The sequence below is a fragment of the Lissotriton helveticus genome, chromosome 5_1, assembly GCF_964261635.1.
Source record: "Lissotriton helveticus chromosome 5_1, aLisHel1.1, whole genome shotgun sequence".
Taxonomy (NCBI): Eukaryota; Metazoa; Chordata; class Amphibia; order Caudata; family Salamandridae; genus Lissotriton; species Lissotriton helveticus.
The window spans coordinates 2,005,446,736-2,005,474,330 of record NC_136065.1 but is presented as its reverse complement, the minus strand read 5'-3'; the positions used below and the strand labels follow the sequence as shown (position 1 = coordinate 2,005,474,330).

The following is a 27,595-nucleotide window of genomic DNA, read 5'->3' as shown; positions in this document are numbered from 1 at the left end:
AGAAGAAGCCACTGGCCTTGCATGGGCCCTTCCAAAACATGAGGAAGTTCCTGCAACCCTCCCCTTCCAACTCAAAATCTTCAGATACGTTGAAGTCACTGTCAAACATAAACAGAAGAAAGCCAAACAACACTCAACCCTATCACTCATAACCACTCATGTTTAAAAGAAAAGGCACAAGGGCATCAAGATTTAAGCTACATCCCATGGAGGTCACCAGCCACTGGACTCAAAATGCAACAGTATCCAACATGACCGGAGATTCTCAATCTGTTGTCCGCCCCCAAAAGATCGAGGCCTTGATGGAGGCCATGATGCAAATCTTTAATGTGCCTCTTGCTCCGCCTGGCACACCTTTGGGACCCATGGAGCTTCAAGGGCCTCCAGTTGGATAACCGCTGGTAAGTCCTCCTCTACCAACGTCTACCCCATTGGATCCATTCCTGGGCCTGTATTAACACCAATACGAGCTTCCACGCCAGACTCACTGTCCACGACAGCTTCTATTACACAGACGCTATTGCTGGCTTTACAGGAACTGATCGAGGACCCAGTTCGGACACACATGTAAGTTCTCAAACAGACATCAGCCCAAGCTTTCCCAATGTTGCGCTATGATTTAACTAAAGTGCAACCAGTTATTATGCTACTGGATTCTAACCCGGTGCACGTACTGCAATGCAACTACCAGGCAGACATACTATACATTTTTGGACAGACTGAACCTACATCAGAACAGGGAGAACCCGAGGATACAGATGAGGATGTGGAGGGAGATGGCGTGCTCTACCCTCACTTTATTAATGATGTTGTTGTACACCTTGACTTACAAAATGCCAGTGGGTTTGAACCTCCAGTGAAATGGAGCTTGACTCACGACTGGCTACTAATGAAAGAAAGTGCCTTATTTGCCGTGTTGGTACTGAGGGCAGGCAAAGTAATAGAATTGCAGTTGCTGTACACGGAGATTGGGACAAATTGTCTAAAAGATATTCTCTAACCTGGGTCGGCACCACGGAAGCCCTTGCTCCAATTCAATGACGCTTTTTCTCTGTCCGTTAGCTGGCAAGTAACCAGACGGCAAAGAGCCATTTTTCCTCACCAAGTAACATTTCCCAGAAAGATTAATTGGCCAGGCTTTTTCAATGAAGGTTAATCCGAATTAATTTACCACCAAATCCCCCCGGAGAATCTGAATGGATTGATTCTTCACAGCCAGTGATGCCACAGAACGTTCAGCATTTTCGGTGCAACAGACGTGGCACTGAGAGGCACTACACAACACAGCAGGAGCTTAGGTCATCCAACTCACTTTCCCCCACTGCACCCACCAAGCAGCTTTAGTGTGTCCTCAACAAGTCACGTCCAATCAGTAGGAGGCAGGATAATATATCCTCCCAAGGGTAAAGAAGGGTACTGCAGATGGCTCGAAGGCTCTACACTCTGCTTTTCATTCCCCCACAACACCTCCCTCCCACACTACAACAAATTTCAGCGAGCAGCTGTTCATTCTACTCCAGGGGGTACATCTTCTATTCTCCAAGGGTGCCACTGAACAAGTAGTGGACTTGGGAATAGGCGAGGGCTGCTATTCACGCCTCTCTTCGTTCTGAAAAAGGATACAGACCTCAGACTTATCCTGGATCTTTGGTCTCTCAATGCCTTCTTGCAGATTTTTTTTTCTTTTTTTTTGGTTAAAGACTTTTATTGCAATCTGCATTACTTACACAGCATTTACCTACAACCCGGAGGCCGGCTGCTATAGAGAGACATTTCGTTACACATTTCAGTCATTATTCGCTCTACAGCGTCCTTGGTCGTCATTTGCACATTTCCAATCAGCAGAAAATATACGATTACCTTCCCAAATAGTTTTGTAACAGTCTTATTTTTATATTTTATAACTATAACTAAACGTGTGACTCAGATAGTAGAACAGGTGTTTGTCTTTTTTGACACTCATTACTTCTCAGTGCATTAATTGATGCAGGTAGCAAACATTCACATCTCAAGATCCCCAGTTCTTAGCATTCCTTTTACGGGACGTGCGGCCAACCCATCAGCGCTATATCAACTCTATTTGTATGTGATAATTCAATCTAAGTGCGTCTCATTCAACATCCCCCTCCTTCCCTGAGCTGTCTATATCTCCTTCTGATAGGGGCTCACATATATCCCCTCGATAAGTGTTCCATGGCATCCATATCTTGTTCCATTTCCTGGGGTTTGCTCTCATTTTATAGACCGCTCTGTCAATCACTAATAGTAAGTCCATATTTCTACACCATTGCGCCAGTGTCGGCGCCTCTACTGCCCCCCACTTTTGTGCTATATCCCGCTTGGCCACCATTATCCCTACGATTGCCCACTGCTGCCCCTGACGAGTCAAATCATTCTGTTTCCATACATTCAGTAGACACACAAGAGGGTCTGGTGTAGGGATACTTCCAATGTTTGGGAGATGGTGCGCAGAACCTGTCGCCAGTAGGTGGAGATAATTGGGCACTCCCAGAGTGTGTGAAATAGTGTGCCTGGTTCTCCGCATCCTCTAAGGCAGGTGGGATGGTCAGCTCTGTGCATTTTGTGTAGAGTAGTTCTCGTATAGTAGACTCTATGTAATATTTTAAGTTGCACCAGCCGATATCTCGATGAGATACTCGCTTCTTTTGGTGATGCCATCGCTGCGTTCCATTCTGCGTTGTCCATCTCACCTAGCTCATCCTCCCATTTTGCTTTCAGTTTTACTAGCGGGTCTTGCAAGTTATTAATTATTTTACGATAAGTCAGGGAAGTCGCACTGGCTTCCATAAAATCAGTCAATAGGCGGTCCTCCAGCGGGGACGATTCCGGCACCTTTGTACCTATCTCGATGGCTGTCATTAGTGCATGCCTGATTTGTATGTATCGATATGTTTTATTTGGGCCTAACTGATATTGCTGCTGGAGTTGCTCAAACGGAACAACTCCATCTTTTGTCCACAGATCTCCTACTGTGGAGATCCCGATGTTGTCCCACTGCGTGAAACCCCTACTGTGTCTTAGCTGACCCAGTGCTTTGACATCCCACAAGGGAGTCATTTTGGTTATGGTGCCTCCCCATTTGAGTCTTGCTTGTGCTTTGTGCCACAGTGCCACCGTGTGGTTCGTAGGTCCTATCAGCTTTGCAGCGATGCCCTTGTCGTATAGTGGGGCCAATAAGCTGTGGGTACCCAGCTGCGCTCTGTCTGCCAGGTATGCTGGTTCTCCCTGTGGGGCGTGAATCCATTGATTTATGACCTTTAGATGCGCCGCCCAATAATATAGCTGCACATCCGGCAGTGCTATCCCCCCGTCGTACCAATCTCTGACCAGTTTCACGTTCGCTATGCGGGCGGGTCGATTACCCCATAGTAGTCCAGTTATCGCAGCCGTTACTTTTCTAAAATATTCAGGCGGTATCAGGATTGGGGTATTTTCTAGGACATAGAGAAAGCGCGGTAGCGCTATCATCTTGAACAGCGCTGCCCTTCCTAGTAGTGTTAGCGGAAGTGCCTTCCAGTGCTGCACGTCCGCCTTCAGTCGAGTCAGTGGCGGTAGTAAGTTTAGGTCGTGAAAAAGCCCTTCATCTTTTGTAACATGTATCCCAAGATATTTAAAGGAAGAGTCCGCCATCGCCAGTGGGCAGTTCGCGGACATAGGTGGGAAAGAGATACTGCCATTCCACCATGTCGAACGCCATCCTGGCGTCCAATGACAGAATGGCCGCCGGTCCGGTCAGTAGGGGGGCCCTAGCCAGAGCCCCGTGCACTCTTCTAAGATTTAGAGCCGTACTCCTATGCGGCATGAACCCTGACTGATCCGGGTGAATCAGTTGCTCCAGGTGGGGCATCAGTCTGTTTGACAAGAGTTTCGCTAGAATTTTGGCCTCTGCGTTTATTAAAGATATCGGCCGGTATGATGTACACTCTTCCAGCGGCTTGCCCGGTTTCGGGATTGCCACGATCGTTGCCATTCTCTGGTCGTAGGGTAGGACTTTTTTTTCTAAACTGTCAGTGTACATAGCCAATAGTGGCTCACTTATGACCTTGGATACGGCCTTGTACCATTCAATGGGGATACCATTGGGGCCTGCCGCCTTCCCCGAGTGGAGCGCACTAATTGCTAGCTGTATCTCCTCCTGTGTCAAATCTGCTTCCAGCTCTTCAATTGCTTCTCGGTTTAAGGATTGCGTTGGTACATTGCTAAGTGCCATCTCCGCCATCTCAGGTGTTACCCTGGTTTCAGGCGTATATACCTTTAGGTAGTAGTCCGCTAGAATTTCAACTATCTCCGACGGTCGCGTATGTAATTCACCATCAGCGCTACGCAGCTGCAGGATATGCCTGCCTTCTGCCTGCTTTTTGTCTAACCATGCCAGAAGTTTGCTTGCTTTGTCTCCTATATTGTAGACTCTATGCGCCGTTTCTTCTATATTTCCTACTACTCTGCGCTTTAGATGATCAGTGTGGAGCCGTTGACTTAGTTGCAACGTGTGCAGCGTGTCTACCGTTGGGTTGCTCATGCGTGCTAGGTTTGCACTGTGTAATCGCGTTTCTAGGTCCACTAATTCTTTTTTCTGTTCCCGCTTGTGTCCCGTGATAGTTGCAATGGCCTGACCCCTCAATACCGTTTTATAAGCCTCCCACACTATCGTTGGCGTCTCGACTGAATTTGTGTTTTCTGCAAAGTAGTGTTGAGTCATCTTCCTCAGTTCTTTTCGTATGGGCCGTACCTGCAAATATCCCGGGTAAATCGGGTAGATTCTCTTACGATTTTTTTCTGGGCAGATCAGTGTTAGTGTAAGTGGCGAGTGGTCCGAGACACCCCTAGGTTGAATGTGAACGTTGTCTATGGTGAGTGAGCCCCCTCCTAACGTGAGGAAGTAGTCAATACGTGACAGGCTATTATGTACTGTAGAGTAGTACGTGTATTGCTTTTCATCTGGGTGCAACTTTCTCCAGATGTCCACCAGCCCCTGTGCTTCTAAAAAATCATGTAGTTTAGAAGGTCTCACTGATTGCACCTGATTCGGGAATCTGTCTTGTGTGTCGTGTGCCACTGCATTGAAATCACCCCCTATGATGAGGTCCCCGTCTGGCAGTTCAAGTAGGAATTTCCCTAGGTCCGGAAAAGCAAGTGCGTGGAGTGCTGGAGGGAGATATACCGAGACTATATTGACCGGCTTACCTTCCCAATATCCATACACTGCCGCAAAGCGGCCTTGGTCGTCTGTCTTTGTGGATTGGACAATGAAGGGTGATGACCTCCGCAGCAGGACCCCTGTCCCACGCGACCCGGAGGTAAAGGCTGGGTGTACTATCATCCGATAGCCTCTCCGGTTCAGCGCCTGCGTAGCTGTGCCCTGCAGGTGTGTCTCCTGTAGTAAGACTAGGGCTGGGTTTATCCTTCGGATGTTTTGCAGGACCAATCCCCTTTTTATCTTATCCCCCAGTCCTCTAACATTCCACGACATCAGGGTCAATGGCGTTATCGGTCCCACGTGTTGCTCATCATTTCTATCACTAGCCTGTGAATCTCGCGCCATGTTCCCTTTGTGTTAGGTGATGTGTGTCTGCCAACCCTTCATGTTCCAATGTTGCTTGTTGGCCTATCCCTTCCCGCCCCTCCAACCCTTCCCCTCTGGCTTCATGCTCTCCAGAAGTCGATGCCGTCGGGCCATGTGTGTCCCGAGTATCATAATGAACAGTACTATTGCATCGTGCGAGAGTCCCTCTGGAAGGCAGTGTGCCTATTTCCCACCTCCCACCTATCTGAGTCAACAATGCAAGAAAAAGAAAAACAATCCCGTCCCTAACTCCCCCCTCCCTGCCCCCCTGCTGTACGGGCTCCCAACCGCCCGCCCTCCCAACTTAGCAGAGTGCTTGACCCATCCCCAATACAATTTACTTGCTCGTCGGGGTGGAAGAATCTCCGGAGTCGTCGGCCCCTTTCCTCTTCTCTGGAGGACTTTTGCCCAGTGTCCGTCGTCAGTCTTTTCAGGCGGGCATACTTCTCATTTATCTTTGTAGTTGCCGGGCGGTCATTGTTCGTCAAGTATATGTTCGTCTACGTCTGATCCAGCTGGTGCCACTTCTTCCCTTTCGCTCCTTGACTGTTGTGAGTTCTGTTGTCGACCATTGCTATGTGGCCCCCGTGTTCTATTCGATCCACGAGGTCTATTGGTTGGTCTCCATCCCTCCAACCAGTCCTGGGCGATCTCCGGGGTGTCAAAGAACCAGGTTTTATTGTCCGCTACAATACATAACTTGGCTGGGAAGAGCATCGAGTAGGGAACCTCTCTTTTTCGGAGTTCTTTTTTTACTTCTATAAACGTTCTCCTCTTGCGCGCGACTTCCGCTGTGTAGTCCGGAAAGAAGGACACCGTTGAGTTCATGATCTTGACCGGAGGGGAGACTCGTGCTGCTTGTAGTATCGCGTCCCTGTCGCGGAAGTTAAAGAGGCGAGCTATGATAAGCCTCGGGGCAGCGCCCGGTTTTGGTCGGCCTCCCGGGACACGATGTGCCCTCTCCACTGAGAAATCTGAGGACAGTCCTTTAGGTTTGAGTTCTTGATTAATGAGGTCTTCGATATACAGGTCCGTTGCCCTAGTGCCTTCTGATTCTGGAATTCCAATTATGCGGACGTTGTTTCGTCTCGAGCTTCCTTCCTGGTCGTCCAGTCTTTCCCTCAGTACCTTGTTCTCCGCCGACATCTGTACCATGGCTGTTTGCAGCTCTGACATGTCTTCCACTAATGACTTCGTGATCACCTCCATTGAGCTGACTCTTTCTGACATCTTATGGAAGTCTGCCCTGATCAGAGTTATTTCGGTAGAGATCATTCCGACCGTGGACTGTACCTGCGCCAGTGCTTTCATGACATCGTCAAGCGTTGCCTTCTTTCCCCCATTGGCCTCTGCTGTTTTTTCGGCTGCCCCTTTGCCAGCACCCGGGGAAGAGTTTCCTTTGTCATATGCGAATTTGTCAAGGCGAGATTGGGTAGTGCCGCCTTTGGTGCTTCTGCCCGCCATCTCGATTATTGTTTCCGTGTCGTGCCCAGCAATACATTCAAGGGTGTCTCTGAGGGTGAGTCCCGCCGTCCTTTTACAGTTCTTTTAGGTGTCTCTTTGCCCACTTGTCATCCGTCCGTCTCTGAGCCAGTGTGCAGGCCGCAGCTTTGTCTTGCTCTTCCTATCGCCCCCGTGGCTGGCTATCGGAGGGGGTCTGACCCTAGTTGTCCTCGCAGCACCCCCTGACATCCATGTTGGTGTGACGTAGATGCATTTTCCCTCTTTAGGGTCAGTGTTCGTGCCCCTCACTCGACTGGCCCTGCCTCTCAATTTCGCCCACAGCAGTTCGTAGTGTGGGGGGGGTCTGGGGGCCACGGGGTAGCCGGGGTCAGCTGTGTTGGTGCCGAGTCGTTGGCTGATGTCCTCCGGCGTCGCCGTCTTGCTTGGCGACCTGCCGTCCCCCAATATATGTCGGAGGTCTCAAGGTGTCACCGGCTGGCTTCAGGCATTACATGGGGTCCCTACTGACCAGTCGGCTTCTGCACTGTCTTGTTCTCAGCCCTCAGCATGAGGTTGCAGCCTGATGTTTATCGTGGGACTTCATTAGGCTCAGTGTGCTTCTGTCTACCTATAAGGCTTCAAGGGGGGCCTCGCTTTACCCTGGCCCTCGTCCGGCCATTGCGTGATAGTTAGGGTGCTTGTGGGGCTCACCTAGTGGGTCTCGCTCTCGGGCCGATGTACTGGGCCCTGCTCCGGTGAACGCTAGTTGTCGGCCCCCACTCACAAGCTGCTCCCGACGGTCCCAGCCGGGGGGTAGTTCTCTGCTGCCGTGGATTGTTCGCTGGTTCTGCAGTGCAGGCGATGCCCTTCTGTCCCTTCCCGGGGCCGGCGCCGGAGAGTGCACGCCAAGATGGTGGATGCGTGTCGGTGAGGGAGGCTTCCCTCATGCGTCTGTGGAGCCTGCTGCCCAATTTCTATTTAACTACGCAGAGTCTTAGAGGGCCGGCGTGATCTAATCCCCTGTGCTTCTCGGTGCGGGGTTCTGGGGGTCTGTGCGCTGTTGCAGGTCGCGGCCGGGTACTTCCGGTGATTCTTACCCGGGCCGACTTCACTTCCTGTCGGGTCGCGCTGGCATGCGACCTCCCGGCTTATCGCTCTGGCACAGGCCGCGATTCCCCGGATCTCGTACTCCGCCTCCCGGCCTCGGATTTGAAAAGGAGTCGCCGCCGTCTGTTCCGCCTGGCTCCGGGCATCAGTCTCTCCAGTTTGAGGTGTGTAGTAGCTCGGATTACGTATCGGATTGATTCAGAGGCCGTTCCGACCACGGAGCTCCTCTTTTAAGCAGCCGCCATGGTTGGCTGCTAGCCACGCCCTAGATTTCTTTTTTTTTTTAAATGCTCACGTTGACTGTATTTCATCTGCCCTGGACCGGATGTTGGTGCTACTCTGGCAAGATAAGTAGTTTTATGTACTTATCATGCAGTCCCACGAGTGGGCCAGGAACACTTTCAATTTGCTAGGACACCTTTTAGCCTCACCTCAACCCCTTGGTTGTTGACAAAACTGATGCCAAAGAATGCTTCCTATCTTCAGAGGGAGTCAATGTGAACAGAGGAGTTTTATTAACTTACAAAGAGCCTTTCCCTTGCACACACAAATGAAAGGTGAGACCAGGGAGGGTGAACCTTTGTTCTACAGAGTCAGGCTGGCTCCAAAACCCAGTGGGAGCAAAGCTATCCCCAGTACCATTTTTGAGTGACCACAAAAGAGGGGACTACTAATGCCCATGGGCACACCTGTAGGAGAACACATAGGCTTTCCACATGGGAGAAAGGGTTTCCCATCTTGGATTTTAGGAGCAAGGTGCAGTGCTGGATTGTTTACAATAAGGCAAACAAGAATTGCTGAAAACGTTGGTTGGTTGTACCTGGTAATTTTTACCCCATTGGTTAGGGAGGAACAAGGAGCCACCCCCTCTCTCTAGCTAGTGCCAACCATAAATGTGACACCCTAAGACAACCATCTATAGAACACTTTCTGTACGTGCAGAAGACCATAAGAGGACTGAATTCTGCTTGCTGAGAGAAGCTCAAAAGGAGTGGACCTCCTACCCTCTGAACCCAAGACAAAGATGTGGACTCCAAGGGTCAGTGGGATGACGTTCTGTGTGATTACATAGACACAAGCTGTAGAAACACATTTTCCTGGTCAACCTGTTGCCCAGTCATACCTGGGCCTGTACTGGACACTGCACTAGACCTCTGCTGAGCCAAGTCTTCAAGTTGTAAGAGCCCTTCTGAAGCATGGAACCTTTTGGGGAAACAATGAGGAAAAAAAAGGTTTACCACTGAAATATTTTGGGACATTGAAAAATGTTAGCTTCCAGCCCCCGGAAGACCAGAACTAACCATCGGAGTCAATCCAGTGAAGATGCAACCTTGATCGACTGAAGAAGCAGGTTTGGCCCATTTAGATATTTTCTGCTGCAGCAAATTTGTTTCAGCAGGCCCTCAGCAAGGCGGTATCCAACTCCATAGAGCCCTCTTGAAATCGTGCCTACCTCCTTGCCTAGTTAGAGAAATCTGAGGTCCATTTCAGGAAATAAGTCCCAAGGTAGAAATCTTCACCCAGCGAGGTGCCAGAAGTGTCCAACTGATTTAAAAATGTCCCTGGGTGGGAAGTTTGACTTTTCTCGCCAAAATCAGGGATCCCATACTACCACGATCATAGACTATCATTGATGCATTGTGTTTTTTTTAAATACTTTCACTTAAATCTTTTTAAGTTTATATCTTTTGGTCTACTAATTGGATTTTTGTTAGTCAGTCAAGATACTTTATTTCGATAATTCAATATCATAAAAAGACGATGATACTTAATGTACATTCAAATACACTTTAAAAACAATTACAATTATTATATTTAAAAATATCCCACACATTTCATAAATGTTAAAAAAAAACATGTCACAATGCAGAAAATCCAGCTTTATAAAAATACAGTTAATTACAATCTATCATACTCTTGTTCCTAACCCTAACAGCACCCACCAAATAGCTGGCAACATGAAAAATAACCCTAGGGCTATTTAATAGTTGTAGATATAGGAGAGCGGGCTTGACTTGTAAAAACCCTGCCTCCTTAAGGATGGGAACAAGAAACTTCGTCCTTACAGCCGTGTAATAATCACAAAACATCAAAAAATGCATTGTGTCCTGCTTGGAAAAATTGTCGCAAGAACACAGTGGTGCCTGTTCAGGAGTGCTCCATTCAGGGAAGTGACCTAAATTCAAGTAGATCATATTTAAACGGAAACGTGTTAAAAGAAACCTGTGGTAAGAACGATTGACTAAAACAAGGTAAAGTTCAGGTCCTGGGGGATTGGCAACAATAAGATTAGCCCTTACAGTAGATTTTCTGAGCTCTATTTCCTCTCTGTTTAGGGACAGCATCTGTAACATGGCCCCCTTCGTTGATGCTATGTCCTTGCGAGTTATTTTTTCTGGTGAGAAAAAGAGCTCCGGTCTCCCAAGTTTATGAAACCACTGTTTAACATAAGATAACCACTTAATTTTATTGACATTGTCTAATAAGAGGCAATCTTTAAGAATAACTTGATTCAGGGACAGTTCATCATTCAACCAGGTCTTCAGCCAGGATATTAAGGGGGCCACTCTTATCATGTCTGTAATAAAACCAGCCCCTAGCTCTGAGTGGATCGTATAGATGGAGTGGACTGTGGCACTGATAAGATCGATCTCATAAACTTATTTTCAGTGACTTGTAGACAGTCTATGGTACTATAACCCCATAATGAGCAGCCGTATGTGGCTACCGCCAAACATTTGGCTTTATAGATGTTCAGCAGTGCAACTATGGGCCTCGCCCCCAGTTTTTTGCTAAAGCCCATGATTGCTGAGGAGGTTCTAGCAAAGGCAGCATTTCTATTTTTAATCTGCAGTCCCCAGTTCCCCTTCTCCATGAAGATAATCCCTAAATACGGGAATATAGGGACTCTGCTAAGTTCCTCCTCACAACAGAGAAACGTTTTCGAGTTTTTCTTTCTTAAACCCCTTCCCATGATCATGATTTGAGATTTCTTTACGTTTATTTTAAGGTCCAGGGATGTCATGAAAAGGCCAAAAGCATCCAACAATCGTTGAAGCCCAACCCCGGTCCGTGATAGAAGGACCGCGTCATCCGCATACAGGAGAACCGGTATGCCAAGTTCCCCTATATGCGGTATGTCAAGCGTGGCCTCCCTAAGTGCAGGTTCAAGGGCGTTTAAACAAACTGAAAACAGAAGGGGGGCCATAATGCACTGCCTGACCCCCCTTTCTGACTTAAAGTGGCTAGAACAGCGCCCCTCTGCGTTCACCCTAACAGAAGCCAGGAGACCAGAATGTAGGTCCGCTAGAAAATTTACCAAGGCGTGGTCAAGGCTAAATCAATTAAAATCTGCCAAAGTTTTGTGCGATTTACAAGGTCAAAGGCCGAGGACAGGTCCATGAACCCCAGATATAGTGACCCATCCTTGGCCTTAGTGTATTTATCCACCAGCAGTTGTAGGTTAAGGTACTGATCCAAAGTGCTTCTTTTGGATCTAAATCCATATTGCACATTTGACAGTATCCCTTTGCCATCGAGCCACTCCTGTAATTTGTACAAAATGACCCGTCCCAAGATTTTAACCGATGAATCTATTAGGGAAATCGGTTGGTAACATGCTGGGTCTACCCTGTCACCCTTCTTAAAAACTGGGATGATAATGGATTCTTTCCAGGATGCTGGAATGTTGTTATGATTTAATGCATTAAAGACCTTACACAGAATGTTTGACCACAATTTTGGGGCATATTTAAAAATATCGGCAGGGACCCCGTCGGGGCCAGGTGCCTTATTTTTTAGGGTCTGGTCTATCGCCCTTTCCACTTCTGAGGCCTCAAAGGTAACACAGGAACCTTCCATACTGTAGGTGGTGACATTTAATGGGTCATGCAGGGCGGTATTAGAGTATATGTTCCCAAAATGTTTAATCCATGCGTCATCAGGAATATTGGACTCAAGGGGGCGGTTCTCCTCATTTGAGAAGAGTGGCTGGTTTACTACCTCCCAGAACCGACTGTTGTTTTTTAATGTCTCTGGTTCAAGTAGCTGTAACCAGGCCTTTTCTTTTAGCTCATTCTTCCTAGTTTGTATGTTTTTTTTATAACATACTCTTAACTTGGCTATTAGGGCACGATCTTTTGGACTAGTCTTTAGGGCCTCAAGTAGATCAGCATGTGCCCTTGAGCATGAATGATCAAACCATCTCTTTACATGTTGTTTAGGGGGTCCCTTTACCCCAGTTAAACTTTGGTTGATCTGTTTGCAGATGTTATCAAACGCAATAACTACTTGTGTACTGCCCATGAGTCAAGGCAAATGGCTACATCATCCTCCGCCCTAACCAAAACGTCCTGTACAATAATTTCCGGATTTATATTCGACCACTTTAACCTACGACCTTGGTCTATGGAAATCACATTTTGGCCTCCCTTATGTAACACTGGTTTCAAGGTTAAAAAGTCCCTAGACAATACCTCTACTAGCACCGGGTTGTGGTCACTAAAAACTGAGACCACTGTTTTATACCTTAGCACTTTATCTAATATATAACAGGACATAAAAATAAAATCAATAATTGTACCATCGCCAAGTCCTTTAAAAGTAGGGACCTTATTTTCACCCTCACCGCATCCAGATTCATACAGATTCCACACAGCCAAAAAATCTTCAAGGGCCTCCCCTCTTTTTGAGTGTTCAAAATGCGTATTTATAGAACAAGGTGGACCCTCTTCTACTGAGTTGGCAGAGGGCAGGTTACAAGGGTGAATATTAAAGTCACCTAAAAGAATTATCTCAAAGCAATTTACTTTGGTTCTATAAACTGACAAACAAATGTCCAGGTAATCCAGATTATGTCTGGTACTTTCATTAGCATTTGCGTTATAAAAATTAATAAACAAAATGTTAGGTGAATCGGGGGAATTCAATTCAACAATTAGACAATTTTGGCAACCTGAGTCAAGCTGGGCTAACACTCCTTTCAGATCAAGTTTGTGTCACTCCTTTCAGATCAAGATTTTTGTTATTTTGCTTATTTGAAACTACTCTAATTTTCGAATTTGTTTTGAGATTTTTATTGTTTAGTGTTTTGACTTTATTACTGTTTTGGTGCTGCATTCCTACCTTACATATTGGCCGAAGTTAAATAATTCTCCTCTTTTACACAGCTACCAGGAGGTTGAGTTCATATTGATTTAGTAACTTCTGTGGTTCACCCCAATGGGATATTGTTATTATTCCTTAAGATGAGTAACCACCCACACTAAATAAAAATTTCGTACAGATCACAAAAGGGCATTGAGTTTTTTAAAATTAATTCTATGCAGCTCTACTGGGTAGGAGATTCTCTTTTCAGGGAGTATTCTGGAGTGAAGGAGAGAAAGTTGTGCAAAAGTGGGCACAGTTGAGGTCGAAAGTCTTCTGCATCAAGATGTGACTATGCACTGGACAAGAAACAGAGCCTTGAGCATTCAAGAGCCTTTTGCACTAGAGCCAAGGCCACTATGGTGGGCATTGGTACAAGGGGTGTCTGTCCCTCACATCTGCCACACTGCAACATGGGTGTTGGTGCATACGTTCACAATGCAATAGTGCCTTTAAAGCCAGGTGCAGCTGGAAGGTTACTTTGCCCACTCTGGGCTGCAGGCCTATTTGATATGAGCCCAGTCCACAGGCCCTCCACCATTGGGAAGTACTGCTTCGGTATCTATTCTAAAGATGAGGAATTTACAGTTTAAAGTATCTAACAGAAGAGCAAGCTACTTACCTTTCGAAACACTCTTTCTGGTACATACTGCAGCTAACTGCTCTCTCACCTCCCTGTTCTGTGGGTTGGCACGCTGTCACTAGCGCTTATTGGAAAATGGAAAAGACATGAGAACTGACAGTGAGCGAGGGGGCGCTTATATGCAGCTCAATCACTTCAGGCAAGTACGTAGTTAGCGCCAAGCTGTACGGCCCACCTAGAAGTGTGCTGGAGCAGGCTGAAAAATTCACTTCATCCATTCCGGTATCTGAGGGATATTCTAAAGGTGAGGAATTTGCAGATAAATACTGTCAACCAAAAAGAGCATTATCGAAGGTAAGACACTGGTTACTTTGGTCTAGGAAATCTTTCCTTCAACAGCAAACTGAGGTATGATTCACCCTATCCTGAGCTACAATGTAAGAACAAAAACTGTTTGACTTACTAACATTTCTGTCCTATACCAAATATATAAAGTTCACATGCACAGTATATTCTTAAAAACTTCAGACTTCCATCGTATGTTAAACATAATACTACCTTGAAAAGTGCTTATTGAAACATGCCTATCTGACTACTGAATGTGTGTTGGGTATGATGATTTAGGTGTTGATGAACCAGTGTGAGCCTGGCCCTGCTCCTGACCCATCATCCAAAACTCCAGCACACCCACCTTGTACTCTTGGGAAGCCCCTGGAATGTGCCCTGGTACCCTTGCCAGTCTTTGACATTGTGACCACAGTGTGAGGCTGCCTACCCCTTCTCCAGATTAATTGTACACACTCTGTGTGCTCCTGTGCAAACTCTCGAATAAGGAGCCCTACATCCTAGCTCACCCCTGATCCAGCTCTGTAAGCACACATACCTTGTGCTCCTGGGCAACTTCTCCAATGGGGAGCACTGTGTGAGCCTTGTGATCACGTGACATGCTGCAAACTACACAGATGGGCTCCTGGTCGTCTTCACAGAACAGTTTCAGTTTCTCTTCGTGTTTTCGGCACAGATTCGCCTGCTGGGGAGTCGGACTCGGTACCTGAAGCTGTTTAAGGATTTCCACCATGTTCGCCAGGTGCCTGTTGGGCCGGAGGGTTTTACTTTGAGATATTTCCCTGCACTGAGGGCAGGGGAAGTCAGTATGCAGTCCCTCCCAGTATCGAGTGATACAGGACAGACAGAAGACATGTCCACACTCCACAGACACGGGGTTTGTGAAATATTCCAGGCATATGGAGCACGTGGCCTCCTCCTTCAGGCTCTGGAGATGGTTAGCTGCAGCCATCTTCTGCCTTCCCTTGCTTCCACGTCTTCGGCACGTGGAGCTAAAGCGATCCTGGGCGTGTCTGCGCCAGAGCAGGGTGTGTCTGCGCCAGAGCAGGGTGGCGTGTGTTTGAGGCTGAGCTGGGAGGGGCTCTGGCAGTGCTGAGAGTCTGAATCTGTGACCTGGGCGTGTCTAAAGCGACATAGGGGGTGTCTATAGCGGTTCCGTAAACTCACTTGGGAAAACCTGCTTTGAGTATCTGCAGCGTGAGCCGGGCCTGCCTCAGAGTTCAGTGTCTGCAGCCAATGGAAGCAACTCCGATCTAAACAACAGTTTGCAATGCAACAGGTCTCGCATTTACGCGAGTTTCAGCTATTGGCATTGTGAATGACAATGGCTTTTATTTATCTTCTGGTTTTTTAAACATAAATAAAACGCATTCTCATTTACAATGCCAATAGCTTAAACTCGCGTAAATGCGAGACCTATTGCATTTCAAATGCTTGTTAGACACGGTACATTCAGGGTCTTAGCAATGTTTACTTTTCAGGGAAAGGGGCGAAGAGGTAGCAATAAAGAACAGACAGGAAAGAACACACAGTCATAAATGTAAACTTAATTCGGCCGAGAGGTGGGGGGTATTTAATCGCAGGTGCCTGGCACAGCGCACCGTTTCTCCTGGGAATTTCTACAAGAGAAGAGGTGCTGCTGCTCAGGGTGTGAGGTGAGGAGCGGGGGCTGGGAGGGTTGGGGGACCAGTGGGCAAGATGTATCAAAGGGTTTTACCCATTCTCTGTCTATGGGAAAATGTGTTCATACATATGGCCCAGTGTGTCTTATCAGGGATGAAGTGCTGTTAAACAGGGAGAGAGGGTAGGAGAGATGCATTGGGCAGCCTGCAGGGTTTGCTGATGGTCCGGTAGTGGTAAGGGCCCACAGGGATGGTGAAGTGGGGATCACAGTGCCATCAGATGGATGGGGGGTTCATCACCTCACGAATGCAAAACAATACGTCAGGTAGATGGGACGATGATGCAAGGTTGTCAGTCCTCCGCCCTCAAAGGTACTGCTTGGCTGGCTCAAACTTCCTTAAGGCGCGGATTCAAGGAGCCGCTGGTTTCTTGGGATAGCGAGTTCGGGCCCAGTCTTCATAACCCCAGCCTTTCATCCTTTACTGTCAGGATCTAGCCCAGCCGCGCCTGCCTGACCATTGAACTACATTACCCATGAGGCCATGGCAAGCGGCACTCTATGTATAGAGGGCGGGTCTGGCCTGGCGTTGTGCGTGATACTGAATTGTTTGTTCCCTCGAGGAGTCGAGTTTCCGGATTATGGGGATCGGACGGCTGGCCTTTAGCGCATCAAAGACTTGGGGTGCTGTACGCTGTCAAGGTACGGTGAACTACGCGCATGTTGCTTAATGTGCGTTACTATTTTGCTGGCGGCTCGCGTCGCTTCGTTGAGTGCAGCGTTCTGCATCAGAACGAGATCGGGACAGGATTGAGAGTGGGCACCGTAGTGGAGCGGCTTCTTCAGCACGTCTTGATGTTCGCTCCTTGTTATCCTGGGTACCAACAATTCGAAAACGGATTAGGTCAAGAGAGAGCGGAATGCAGTGGAGGTCCACGCATTACCGTTACAAACATACGCATGAAGGAATGCGTGTTTGGAAACCTGTGGAATATAATTACCAGAGCGGAAAGCACTTGTGGGCTAGCTACACTTTACCGTAATTGGGGGATTCGTTGAAAGAGTTTAGTATTGGAAGCCTTGAGGATTACAATTGCCAAAGCGGAAGGCAGTAGTGTGGTTTACTACATCTTGCCGTATTTGCATCACTAGTTAAAACCTTTGACTTAAGAAATATGTTGTGGATGTGGTGATAAACCCTTTGACTCTGATTCCTTTTGATTTACGTTCAAAGAAGGAAGGAACTACTTGTGTTTCTTGTTCACTTTACTGAATATAGCGTCAGTGCCTCTGATGTTATTTCTGGAGGTTGTCAGCGCTCTGATGAATGGGGCCTGATGACGGAAAGTTCTTGTTTAAGGTTGTTTCTCTAAGAACAGTGGGTATGTTCTAGTTTACATTCAGTAGATATAGAGAAAAGTATACCGGTAGAGATCACTAACCTATGTTTTATGTTGATTAGGAGTGGAAGAGAATATCTCATTATTGAACCCTCTGCTGAGAGACAGGAGTCATAGTCTGCTTGCTCAAGGTGAATAGAGATACCATGTGAGAATTGATGAGAGTAGAATGCATACTTGAATGTAATAATTTGTGTGCTTTCTGTTACAGGTTTCCCTTCCCTGCTGTCCCCTTCCCTTCCTTCCCTCGCCCGACCACTCAAAAACCCTGTGTATATCTGTACGTCAGTGTGTTGGTGAGGTCCGGAGGTGGAACATACTTGCTACAACCGGATTCCGCGGAGTGTGAACTGACAGAATCACGCACCCAAGAATTTTCACTCCGCCCGGTTTGGTTGTGGCAAGCATGGATTCCATAGAGGATGTATTACATGCCTTGGTGTTGGTTCAGCAAGAGCTGGCCTCCTCTAAGGCAGAGACAGCAGCTCTAAAAGACAAGGTAGAACAGCTTACGAGAAATCCTTTCAATGCATCTTCTCCAGCCTCGCAGATTCAAGTTACTGTACCTCCTCCCATTCCTTTAGCTAACCCCGAGAGATATGCAGGGGATCCACGTATAATACAGGTGTTTTTGACACAAGTGTTGTTACATTTATCTTGCAAACCTGCGTCAATCCCGACCAATCATTCCCGTGTAGCGTTTGCTATTTCTTATCTTGTGGGAGATGCGGCCAATTGGGCGGTACCGTTGGTTAAAAACAACGATGCAATACTGTCCGATTGGTCTGCCTTTAGATCTGAATTCGAACGAGTATTTGACAGACGTGCCACTACTTTCAGTGCTCATAGAGAGCTGCTTGACCTGAGGCAGGGAGAAGGGGATTTGATAACATATCTCACTACTTTTAATCGTTTGGTGGCTGAGGCTGAATGGCCTGAGGAGAAACGTATGTCTTTGTTTTACCAAGGGCTGCGTGATGAATTGAAGGATGCTGTGGCCCAGATCGATCCTCAACCCACATCATGTGTGGATATGATTAATCTGGCTTTGAGACTTGATAGTCATATGACTGAAAGAAGGGGTGACAAGGGAAAATGGGAGAGAGGTTCCTATAGATATGACCGTTTCCCTCGCAAAGCCCTTGGTACTCCCGAGACCAGTACAGAACCAATGGAGATAGGAGCCCTCAGAGCACCTCTATCCAGAGAAGAAAGAGAAACCAGAAGGGTGCAGTGGTTATGCATGTCCTGCGGGAAAAAAGGGCATTAAGTAAGGGAGTGCCCAAATAAACCAAAAAACCCCAATAATTGGACTAGGAATAAAAAAGTGGCGGTTTCCACCACGGTCAGCGATTCAGAGAAAGATGGGTATCAGACAAAAGGGGATGATAACAGCCTGGATTGGAAGCTCACTTCTCTGTCCACGAATGGGGTAGGAGAAAATGAGTCACACATTGTGGTCTCAATGAATTTGGAATGCATGCGTCAGAACCATCCAGTACTGGTTATGTTAGATTCAGGGGGAACGGGTAATTTTATAGACGATGGGTTAGTGACCCGTCTGGCGTTGCCCCGAGTACCGAGAGAGAATCCTGAGGAGGTGTTAGCGGTAGATGGCCAGCCCTTAAAAACCGGTCCCATCAGTGAAACAACAGGTGAAGTTGTTTTTATCAGTAGACACCATGGGCGAGAGACACTCAGAGGTATTGATGTTAAATATCATAGATGCTCCCCAATATGAGGTTAGTTTAGGAATGCCTTGGCTGTGCTATCATAACCCTACCATAGACTGGAAAACCAAAACTTTTCAGTTCATGTCTGAGACTTGCCAAGACCATTTTGCCCCCTGTCTTGCATCCCATGTGGCGGTTTTGGCGGTTCCCTTTTTGGCAGCTACTGCTGTTGAGAAAGAAGTGATGATTCCTGATGAATATATTACATATAAGGATGTATTTAGCGAAACCAAGGTGGAACATTTGCCCCCTCATAGGGAGTATGATTGCCGCATAGACCTGGTGGACGGAGCTACCATCCCCACCTGTAGAGTGTACGCTTTGTCTGTGCCCGAAACCAGACATCTGAAGGAGTACTTACATCATTATTTGGACATCGGGTTCATTAGGTCTTCCCATTCCCCGGCAGCCTCTCTTTTGTTTTTTATTGCGAAAGCCAATGGGGACCTAAGGCCGTGTGTGGACTACCGCATGCTAAACAAAAACACCATCCACAACAGGTATCTTCTCCCCCTCATTCCTGTTCTCCTGGATCAAGTAAGGGAAGCCAAGATCTATACCCGGTTAGACCTGAGGGGAGCATATCACTTGGTCAGGGTACATGAGGGGGATGAGTGGAAGACACGATATGGCCTATATGAATACTTGGTTATGCCGTTCGGCCTTTGCAACGCCCCGGCGGCATTCCAATCCTTCATCAACGATGTCTTGAAGGAGTATGTAGTTCATTTCGTTGTGGTCTACATAGACGATATCCTGATTTATTCCATGGAGGAGTCGTGTCACACAGAGCATGTTTGTCGAGTGTTGGATAAACTGCGCGAGCATCGATTGTTTGTAAAATTGAGTAAGTGTGAATTTGGGGTGTATGAGGTGGAGTTCCTGTGGGTGATGCTCAGTCCAGGGGGCCTGCAGATGTCTGAGCGGAAGGTACAAGCGGTGCAGGACTGGCCCGTTCCGAAGAATGTGAGGGAAGTCCAGAGTTTCCTGGGTTTTGCGAATTACTATCGCAGGTTTATAGTCCATTTCTCACAAGTGGCAGTCCCCATTACTAGGCTACTGAGGAAGGGGGCTCCTTTTGTTTGGTCCGAGGAGGCTGGGGAGGCATTTGACTATCTGAAGAGGTCATTCATTACTGCTCCTGTGCTCTCCCATCCGAACTTGGAACGTCCATTTGTGGTGGAAGCGGATGCTTCTGATGAAGCCATTGGGGCTGTGTTGTCACAGAGGGACCAGCACACAGGACAGCTGCACCCTGTAGCCTACTTGTCAAATAAGTTAAGCCCTGCTGAGACTAATTATACGATAGCTGAAAAAGAACTCCTAGCTATTAAGAAGGCCTTCCAAGAATGGAGACACTACTTGTGGGGGGCATGTCATACAATCACAGTGTATACGGATCACCGTAACCTTCAGTATACGAAGTCGGCCAGGCATCTTACGCAGAGACAAATGCGTTGGATGCTCTTCTTTGCAGAATTCAATTTTGTGGTAACTTTTAGGCCTGGCAGTGAGAACCGTAAGGCGGACAACTTGTCCCGGCAGGAATTGCCGGCCGTGCCAAGGAATGAGGACACCCATGCCATTATACAACCATCTAGGGTGGTGTGTGTTGTACGTGCTGAGTCCTTCTTAGCAGATGTAAAGGGGTGTAAAACCCCGGGTGCATGGGAATCCTGGGCTTCCTGGAAACCAGGGCGAGTGTATCTTCCCACAGTTGAGCTACAGAAAAAGGCTTTTACATGGTGCCATGTTGTACCCATGGCTGGACATCCTGGTATACGCAAGACTATCTGTCTAATTCAGAGGCATTTTTGGTGGGAGACTTTGACTAAGGATGTTGCCTTGTGGGTAACCCATTGTGAGGAATGTGCAGGAGCCAAGGGAGAAAACACACGGAAGAGAGGTCTACTTATGCCATTGCCTACCCCTCAATGTCCTTGGCAGAACATCAGTTTAGACTTTGTAACTGGGCTTTCAACTGATCAGGGATACTCGGCCATTCTAGTGGTGGTGGACAGCCTTATGAAAATGGGGCATTTCATCCCTTGTAAAAATCTCCCCACAGCTGGACGGACTGCTCAATTGCTGGCTAGTAACATCATCTGATTACATGATATCCCCAAGGTAATAGTGTCAGACCGACGCCCTCAGTTCATAGCACTCTTCTGGTGGATGTGGTGTAGGGCTTTGGGTATAGATTTGACTCTTTCCACTAGTTTCCATCCTCAGACCGATGGCCAAACGGAACGATTGAATCAGACTCTGAAAAAATATCTCAGGTGTTATTCCAAGGAGGCTCATGAGTCATGGGTTGAGCTGTTATGGATGGCTGAACTGGCCTACAATAATGCCTGGCATTGTTCTACGGGGATGTCTCCTTTCAAAGCCTATTTTGGGTAGGATGCAAATACTCTGCCGGTTGTTCTGCCTGAGGATCTCAGAAACCAGCCCTCTGTTATGACACAATTACTGCGGAGGGTACATAAGTAAGTCAGGTGACATTTGGTGAAAGCAAAATAGGTGTACAAGCGGTGGGAGGATCGTCGCGACTGCAAGGGCCTCAGTTTGCGGTGGGGGACAAGGTCTGGCTGTCTACCAGGAACATTCGGTTCAAGCTCCGTAGTGTATTTCACCCGAGATACATTGGTCCTTACCCTGCTGTTCGGCAAATCAACCCTGTGGCCTCCAGGCTGAAGTTGTCTGGGTCGGTGCGCATACACCCTGTGTTCCATGTCCATCTGCTGAAACCGGCCCTCACATTCAGGAGGAGGGCTCCTCTGCCTATGGTGGGTGATGGTGGCCTGGAGTATGAGGTGAAGTGTATTCGGGACTCCAAGGTGCGTTGGGGAGTGATATGGTACCTGGTGTCTTGGAAGGGGTATTCGGCGGAGGATGATTCGTGGGAGCCATGGAGTAATGTTCATGCTCCGAGAGCTGTTCGGTCTTTCCACCTGAAAATTCCCTGCCAAGCCTGGTCCTAGGAGGCGCTTGGGAGGGGGGCATTCTGTCAGGATCTAGCCCAGCCACGCCTGCCTGACCATTGAACTACATTTCCCATGAGGCCATGGCAAGCGGCACTCTATGTATAGAGGGCGGGTCTGGCCTGGCGTTGTGCGTGATACTGAATTGTTTGTTCCCTCGAGGAGTCGAGTTTCCGGATTATGGGGATCGGACGGCTGGTCCTTTAGTGCATCAAAGACTTGGGGCGCTGTACGCTGTCAAGGTACGGTGAACTACGCGCATGTTGCTTAATGTGCGTTACTATTTTGCTGCCGGCTCGCGTCGCTTCGTTGAGTGCAGCGTTCTGCATCAGAATGAGATCGGGACAGGATTGATAGTGCGCACCGTAATGTAGAGGCTTCTCCAGCACGTCTTGGTGTTCGCTCCTTGTTATCCTGGGTACCAACTATTCGAACACGGGTTAGGTCAAGAGAGAGCGGAATGCAGTGGAGGTCCACGCATTACCGTTACGAACATACGCATGAAGGAATGCGTGTTTGGAAACCTGTGGAATATAATTACCAGAGCGGAAAGCAGTAGTGGGCTAGCTACACTTTACCGTATTTGGGGGATTCGTTGAAAGAGTTTAGTATTGGAAGCCTTGAGGATTACAATTGCCAAAGCGGAAGACAGTAGTGTGGTTTACTACGTCTTGCCATATTTGGATCACTAGTAAAAACCTTTGACTTAAGACATATGTTGTGGATGTGGTGATAAACCCTTTGACTCTGATTCTTTTTGATTTACGTTCAAAGAAGGAAGGAATTACTTGTGTTTCCTGTTCACTTTACTGAATATAGCGTCAGTGCCTCTGATGTTATCTCTGGAGGTTGTCAGCGCTCCGATGAATGGGGCCTGATGACGGAAAGTTCTTGTTTAAGGTTGTTTCTCTAAGAACAGTGGGTATGTTCTAGTTTACATTCAGTAGATATAGAGAAAAGTATACCGGTAGAGATCACTAACCTATGTTTTATGTTGATTAGGAGTGGAAGAGAATATCTCATTATTGAACCCTCTGCTGACAGACAGGAGTCATAGTCCGCTTGCTCAAGGTGAATAGAGATACCATTAGTGAGAATTGATGAGAGTAGAATGCATACTTGAATGTAATAACTTGTGTGCTTTCTGTTACAGGTTTCCTTCCCTCGCCCGACCACTCGAACACCCTGTGTATATCTGTACGTCAGTGTGTTGGTGAGGTCCGGAAGTGGAACATACTTGCTACAACCGGATTCCGCGGAGTGTGATCTGACATTTACAGTACGTTGCCAATAACTGCGGTGCCTAGGGTGGCACTCAAGAGAACTTGTCTGGGGAGGGATGAAGGGGCGCAATACAGGGAGAAATGCGGGGGAGGTTGGAGGTACCTTGCGCTGGTGGTTGTGGATCAGACTGTCACCTTTGGGAAAGGGGTGTGCGAGGGAGTAAGGACACAGGGAGGATAATGAAGTCCCGGGAGGCTAGATAGGCATAAGTCACAGCACATAAACATAGCTGGGGAGCGGGTACAATTGGGCGAAGCATGTTATACAATTCCGCTGGCCGGTAGGGTGCAGCTGCACCCGAGGCTTAGGCCTGGTACCACCTTGCTGGGCTCGTAGCAGCGCGCATGGAGGACTGCATTGCCCCGCTCGAAGTTCATATGGCAGCAGATGTGTAGCAATGAGCTTGAGAATAGGTGAATGATTTGTGATGGTGAGGGGTTACAGAGACTGATCACGACGGGTGGCTTTAAAGTGTGGTAGGGTTGGCGTTATCAATGCACGACAGGTACACACAAATACTTGGAAATGGCGCAGCCGGCATTCAAGCGCCATTTAGAGGCGATGGATGGTTGCAGAGCTTAGGCCAATAACATGTTACAGTCTGTGAGAGATTAGGAGTACTACAAAGATGTTCAATGCGCACGGACAGCAGGTGGGGTGTAGGGACGTCTGGGTGCAAATTTTGAATAGGTGGGTAATGTTCAAAAATTCATACAGGGAAGGTCGCAGGAAGGCTTGGGTGCAGGGATAACGCTCGTGAAGGGGGGCGGTTGCTCGGGCTGCTGGATGCTCGTTTTAGGAGTTGCGGATTAGTAAATGGGCCTCAGGAGCACAAGGTTATTATGTGAGTCATCAGTAGGCAATATTGAGGGTCTAGGGGGGAGGGACAGGCCTTATGCTCAAAGCTGCCAATTTGCAATGGGGGGAATGACCCGCTGAATGTAAGCAAAGCACTTTGTCGTGCTTGAGATAGGAGAAACTCAATAAAGAAAATAGAACAGGTCCCGTGTAACAACAAAGTAAAGGGCCAGTATCCATGGGAGGAATCAAATGATGACACAACAGTACTAAGGAGGGACTAACAAGACTATTAACAAATCATAAGCCAGCATTTAGGAAGGACAAAGACACAAGCCAATGAAAAATATGGGCGGGGGAGTGACACTGCTGTACTAAGGAGGGACTAACAAGCCTATTAATGTATCAGAAGCCAGCATTTAAGAAAGACAAAGACGCAAGCCAATGGAAAATATGGGCTGGGCATTGGGCGGGGCTTCTCTCCCGTACTGAACTACCACAGATCATCCCCTGAGCAGCGCTTGCGCGCTGGCTCAGGCTCGACCTAAAAAGAACACCAGAGTGGAACAAGCATTGGTAAAGCAAATAGCCAAGCAAAATTCATTCTACATTGATTGACCCAGCTTGAGTGAACGAGCGATCCCAGTGATTACATTCATGGGTAATTAACAAGTGAGTGCATGGAGTGCGTCAATGGATTTAGGCAGGGTACACCGATCTTGTAGGGCAAGTCGTTGTCGAAAGTGATTTAATAATGTAATTATTAACATGTTAAGAAGTAGCAGTATTGTGCCAGTGCAAGTATTGTTCTGCTGTGAGTGCCCACCATTTCATTATGTCACAAATTTCCACATGAATCTTTTAATAGGTAGTGTTGTGAACGAAAAGAGGACTAGCGTACAGGACGAATAAGACGCACTTCTTTATTTGCATTAAGATTATGGAGTTAGGATCAACAGGAACTTCTCTTCCCTGGTCCACTAACCTCCACCACTCCTTCCGACTGCCCAGTCCTATCCCTGGAACCTTGTGGCATCGCACGCATGAAAGCGCACAAACAGAATGCCACACACCTTTCCCCTTTATTATAGAAACAGCAAAACAAACAGTGGCTTCTCCTCCGCTAAAGCGGTGGTGTGCCGCAACTCTGAAAATAAGGAAAAATAAAATGATAACTGTTATGATTTTATTTTTCCTATATATGTTAGTGGTTATCTGTCGAACAGGGCTGGTGGATCAGGTAGAGGAGTGGTTTTCAGTCGTGAAGTGTGCAGGACTGCTTGGCCTTTCCTCTCGGGCTGCCCCAAGCTGTCCTGTGCACTTTGCAAACACTCCCATTCCCCGACTGAGCACCAATCCACAGCGCTCGCGTTGTGATTGGCTATGGGAGGCTGTGAGGGCGAGTGCTTCCTGCTGCTGGCCAGGAGTGCAGGAAGATATCAGAGGGACGGAGGACGAAGGAGTGGCAGCGGCCGTTTCGGGTAAATGTTTCTCTTGTTGTTTAGGTTTTCTCTGTTGTCCCCCCCCCCCACAGCCCCACCACCCAGGTCCAGTAGCAGCCGCTACTGGAAACAAGACACAAGTATAAAACGCCAACGAGTAATCATAATGAGCATTAAAAAAAGCATAATAAATTGAACACTAACAATACAAATCCCTAATAACAAAATACACATAATCTACAAAAAATAATCATTAAATATTTGTAGGGATAGAAAGAGGCTACACAGGGATTTCTCACCTTTTCCGATTTATTTTCCATCTGTGAACTACTATTGCTTCATGTGCTCCAGACAGATCACACATTTTCTCCTGGGTATTTTCCCAGATAGCATAGAGCCAGAAATGCTGCCCTTTTTTCTGTTCACCAGCACCCACATTAACCCATCCATAACCAAGAAACCTATTAACCCATTCACAGCAAATGCACTCCGATCATATACTAGAAACACTAAGCACAAGTCACTATCTCTTTTTTTTTTAAATTTATTTTTGAGAAATACATGAAGCGGTTGGTATGAGTCATTCCGATCAATACAGATAATCACAACATAGGTCATAGCTTATTAGCATATTACACAAATAATAACATCGCTTTTTAGATCAAGCGAAATTTACAGAATATATCATGAGCAGTCCACAAAAAGAAGATTCATAATTATAAATAGAGAGAAGAGGAAAAAAAGAAAAAACTATATATAAATCTTAACTTAACACATTGGTCTATTAGAAAGAAGAAATTCAGACATTGGCTTAATTCTGCGAGCAGGGACTAATAGGAAGATATAACCCTATTTTATAACTCCACGTACTGTGTGACTATGCCCCATATTTGTGTGCCAAGTTTCTTTTTACGTAAGCCCTTCAACGCATACAGACTGTGCTCCATATTATGAGTAACAAAAAATCTGGTCCGCCATTCCATAAATGAGGGTGGTTCCTGTTGTAGACAGTACGAAGCAATACACAGTCTATAAACAGCAGTCACTACAAATATTAATTCAGCATGTTGCTTCGCAGGGCCAGTGTCCTTTGATCCCATTTCTACCCCCAAAAGAATCTGAGTTGCAGATAGTTGAATTTGACAACCTACAATTTCCGATAAAAATTGTTCTATCTGCGACAGAAGGGGAGCCAGTGATGGACACATAAACAAAATATGTACATCATTTGCAGAAATGTGACCACATCGAAAGCATTTCCCTATCGCATCCCCAGACCATTAAGACACCTTATCAGGTGTATAATATAAATTAAAGAGGGATTTAAAATGTTGAGCAAGGAGCTTTGCAGATAGAAATAAGTCTGTCGCCATATCCAAAGAGATTTCAATTTGAATATCTTGTCTATCTAATTTAGTCCCCCATTTAAGATTCTGCTGTTCGATATCATTAGGCTTTTGTGTTTAACATCAGCTTATATAAGATACCTATCTTTGCTCTTCTTGTATTAGACTCGATCAGGGGATTTAATTGAAAGGAGATGCCACTTTTCTCTAAAAACTCCCTAATCTGGAGATATTTAGAAAAATTCGCTCTGAAGAGTTTATATTGTATGGGTAACTTTTCAAAAGATTTGAGAGCACCATCAGAATACAGATCTCCCACCACTCCTATTCCTCTCACCCTCCAGTTATACACCACTCTATCCCATAGATCAACTGGTAGAAATATTGGCGATATCAACGGTGTGTAATAAGAAATTTTCTCGAAACCAAACATATCTCTAACTGCTCGCCAAACCTTGTACGCCGCTTCTAAAATCTTAAACCGTGTTCGCTTGTAATAGCTCCATTCAAGATAGAGAAATAAGAGATTTTTTGCTTTTATACCCAATAACATTTGATATATCGAGGGACATTCTGCCAAATGCTCTGGTGCTGTTTCTGTCAACAAGATACCCATCCCTTGTAACCTACATGCATAATAATATAATACAAAGTCTAGTACCGAAAATCCTCCTAGCTTTTTCGGCAATATCATGAGATGCCTGGCCCGTCGTGCTTTTTTCCCTGACCACATAAAACTCATACAGATTGCTTGTAATTGTGCCAATCTAACTTTAGGAA

The 27,595-nt window shown here is 46.8% G+C and overlaps 1 protein-coding gene across 3 annotated transcripts in view; it reads right to left on the bottom strand.

Moving 5' to 3' along the window:
• LOC144756166 (E3 ubiquitin-protein ligase TRIM39-like) overlaps positions 1–15,227 on the bottom strand; it is a 220,932-nt gene extending 205,705 nt beyond the window's left edge. For all 3 annotated transcript variants that reach the window (XR_013595092.1, XR_013595093.1, XM_078645746.1), the window contains exon 1: positions 14,746–15,227. Coding sequence is in view for 1 of the 3 variants with exons in the window: in XM_078645746.1 (XP_078501872.1) it covers positions 14,746–15,159 (414 nt within the window). In the remaining 2 variants the exon portion in view is untranslated. The remainder of the gene's footprint in view (positions 1–14,745) is intronic.
• Positions 15,228–27,595: the final 12,368 nt, after the last annotated feature.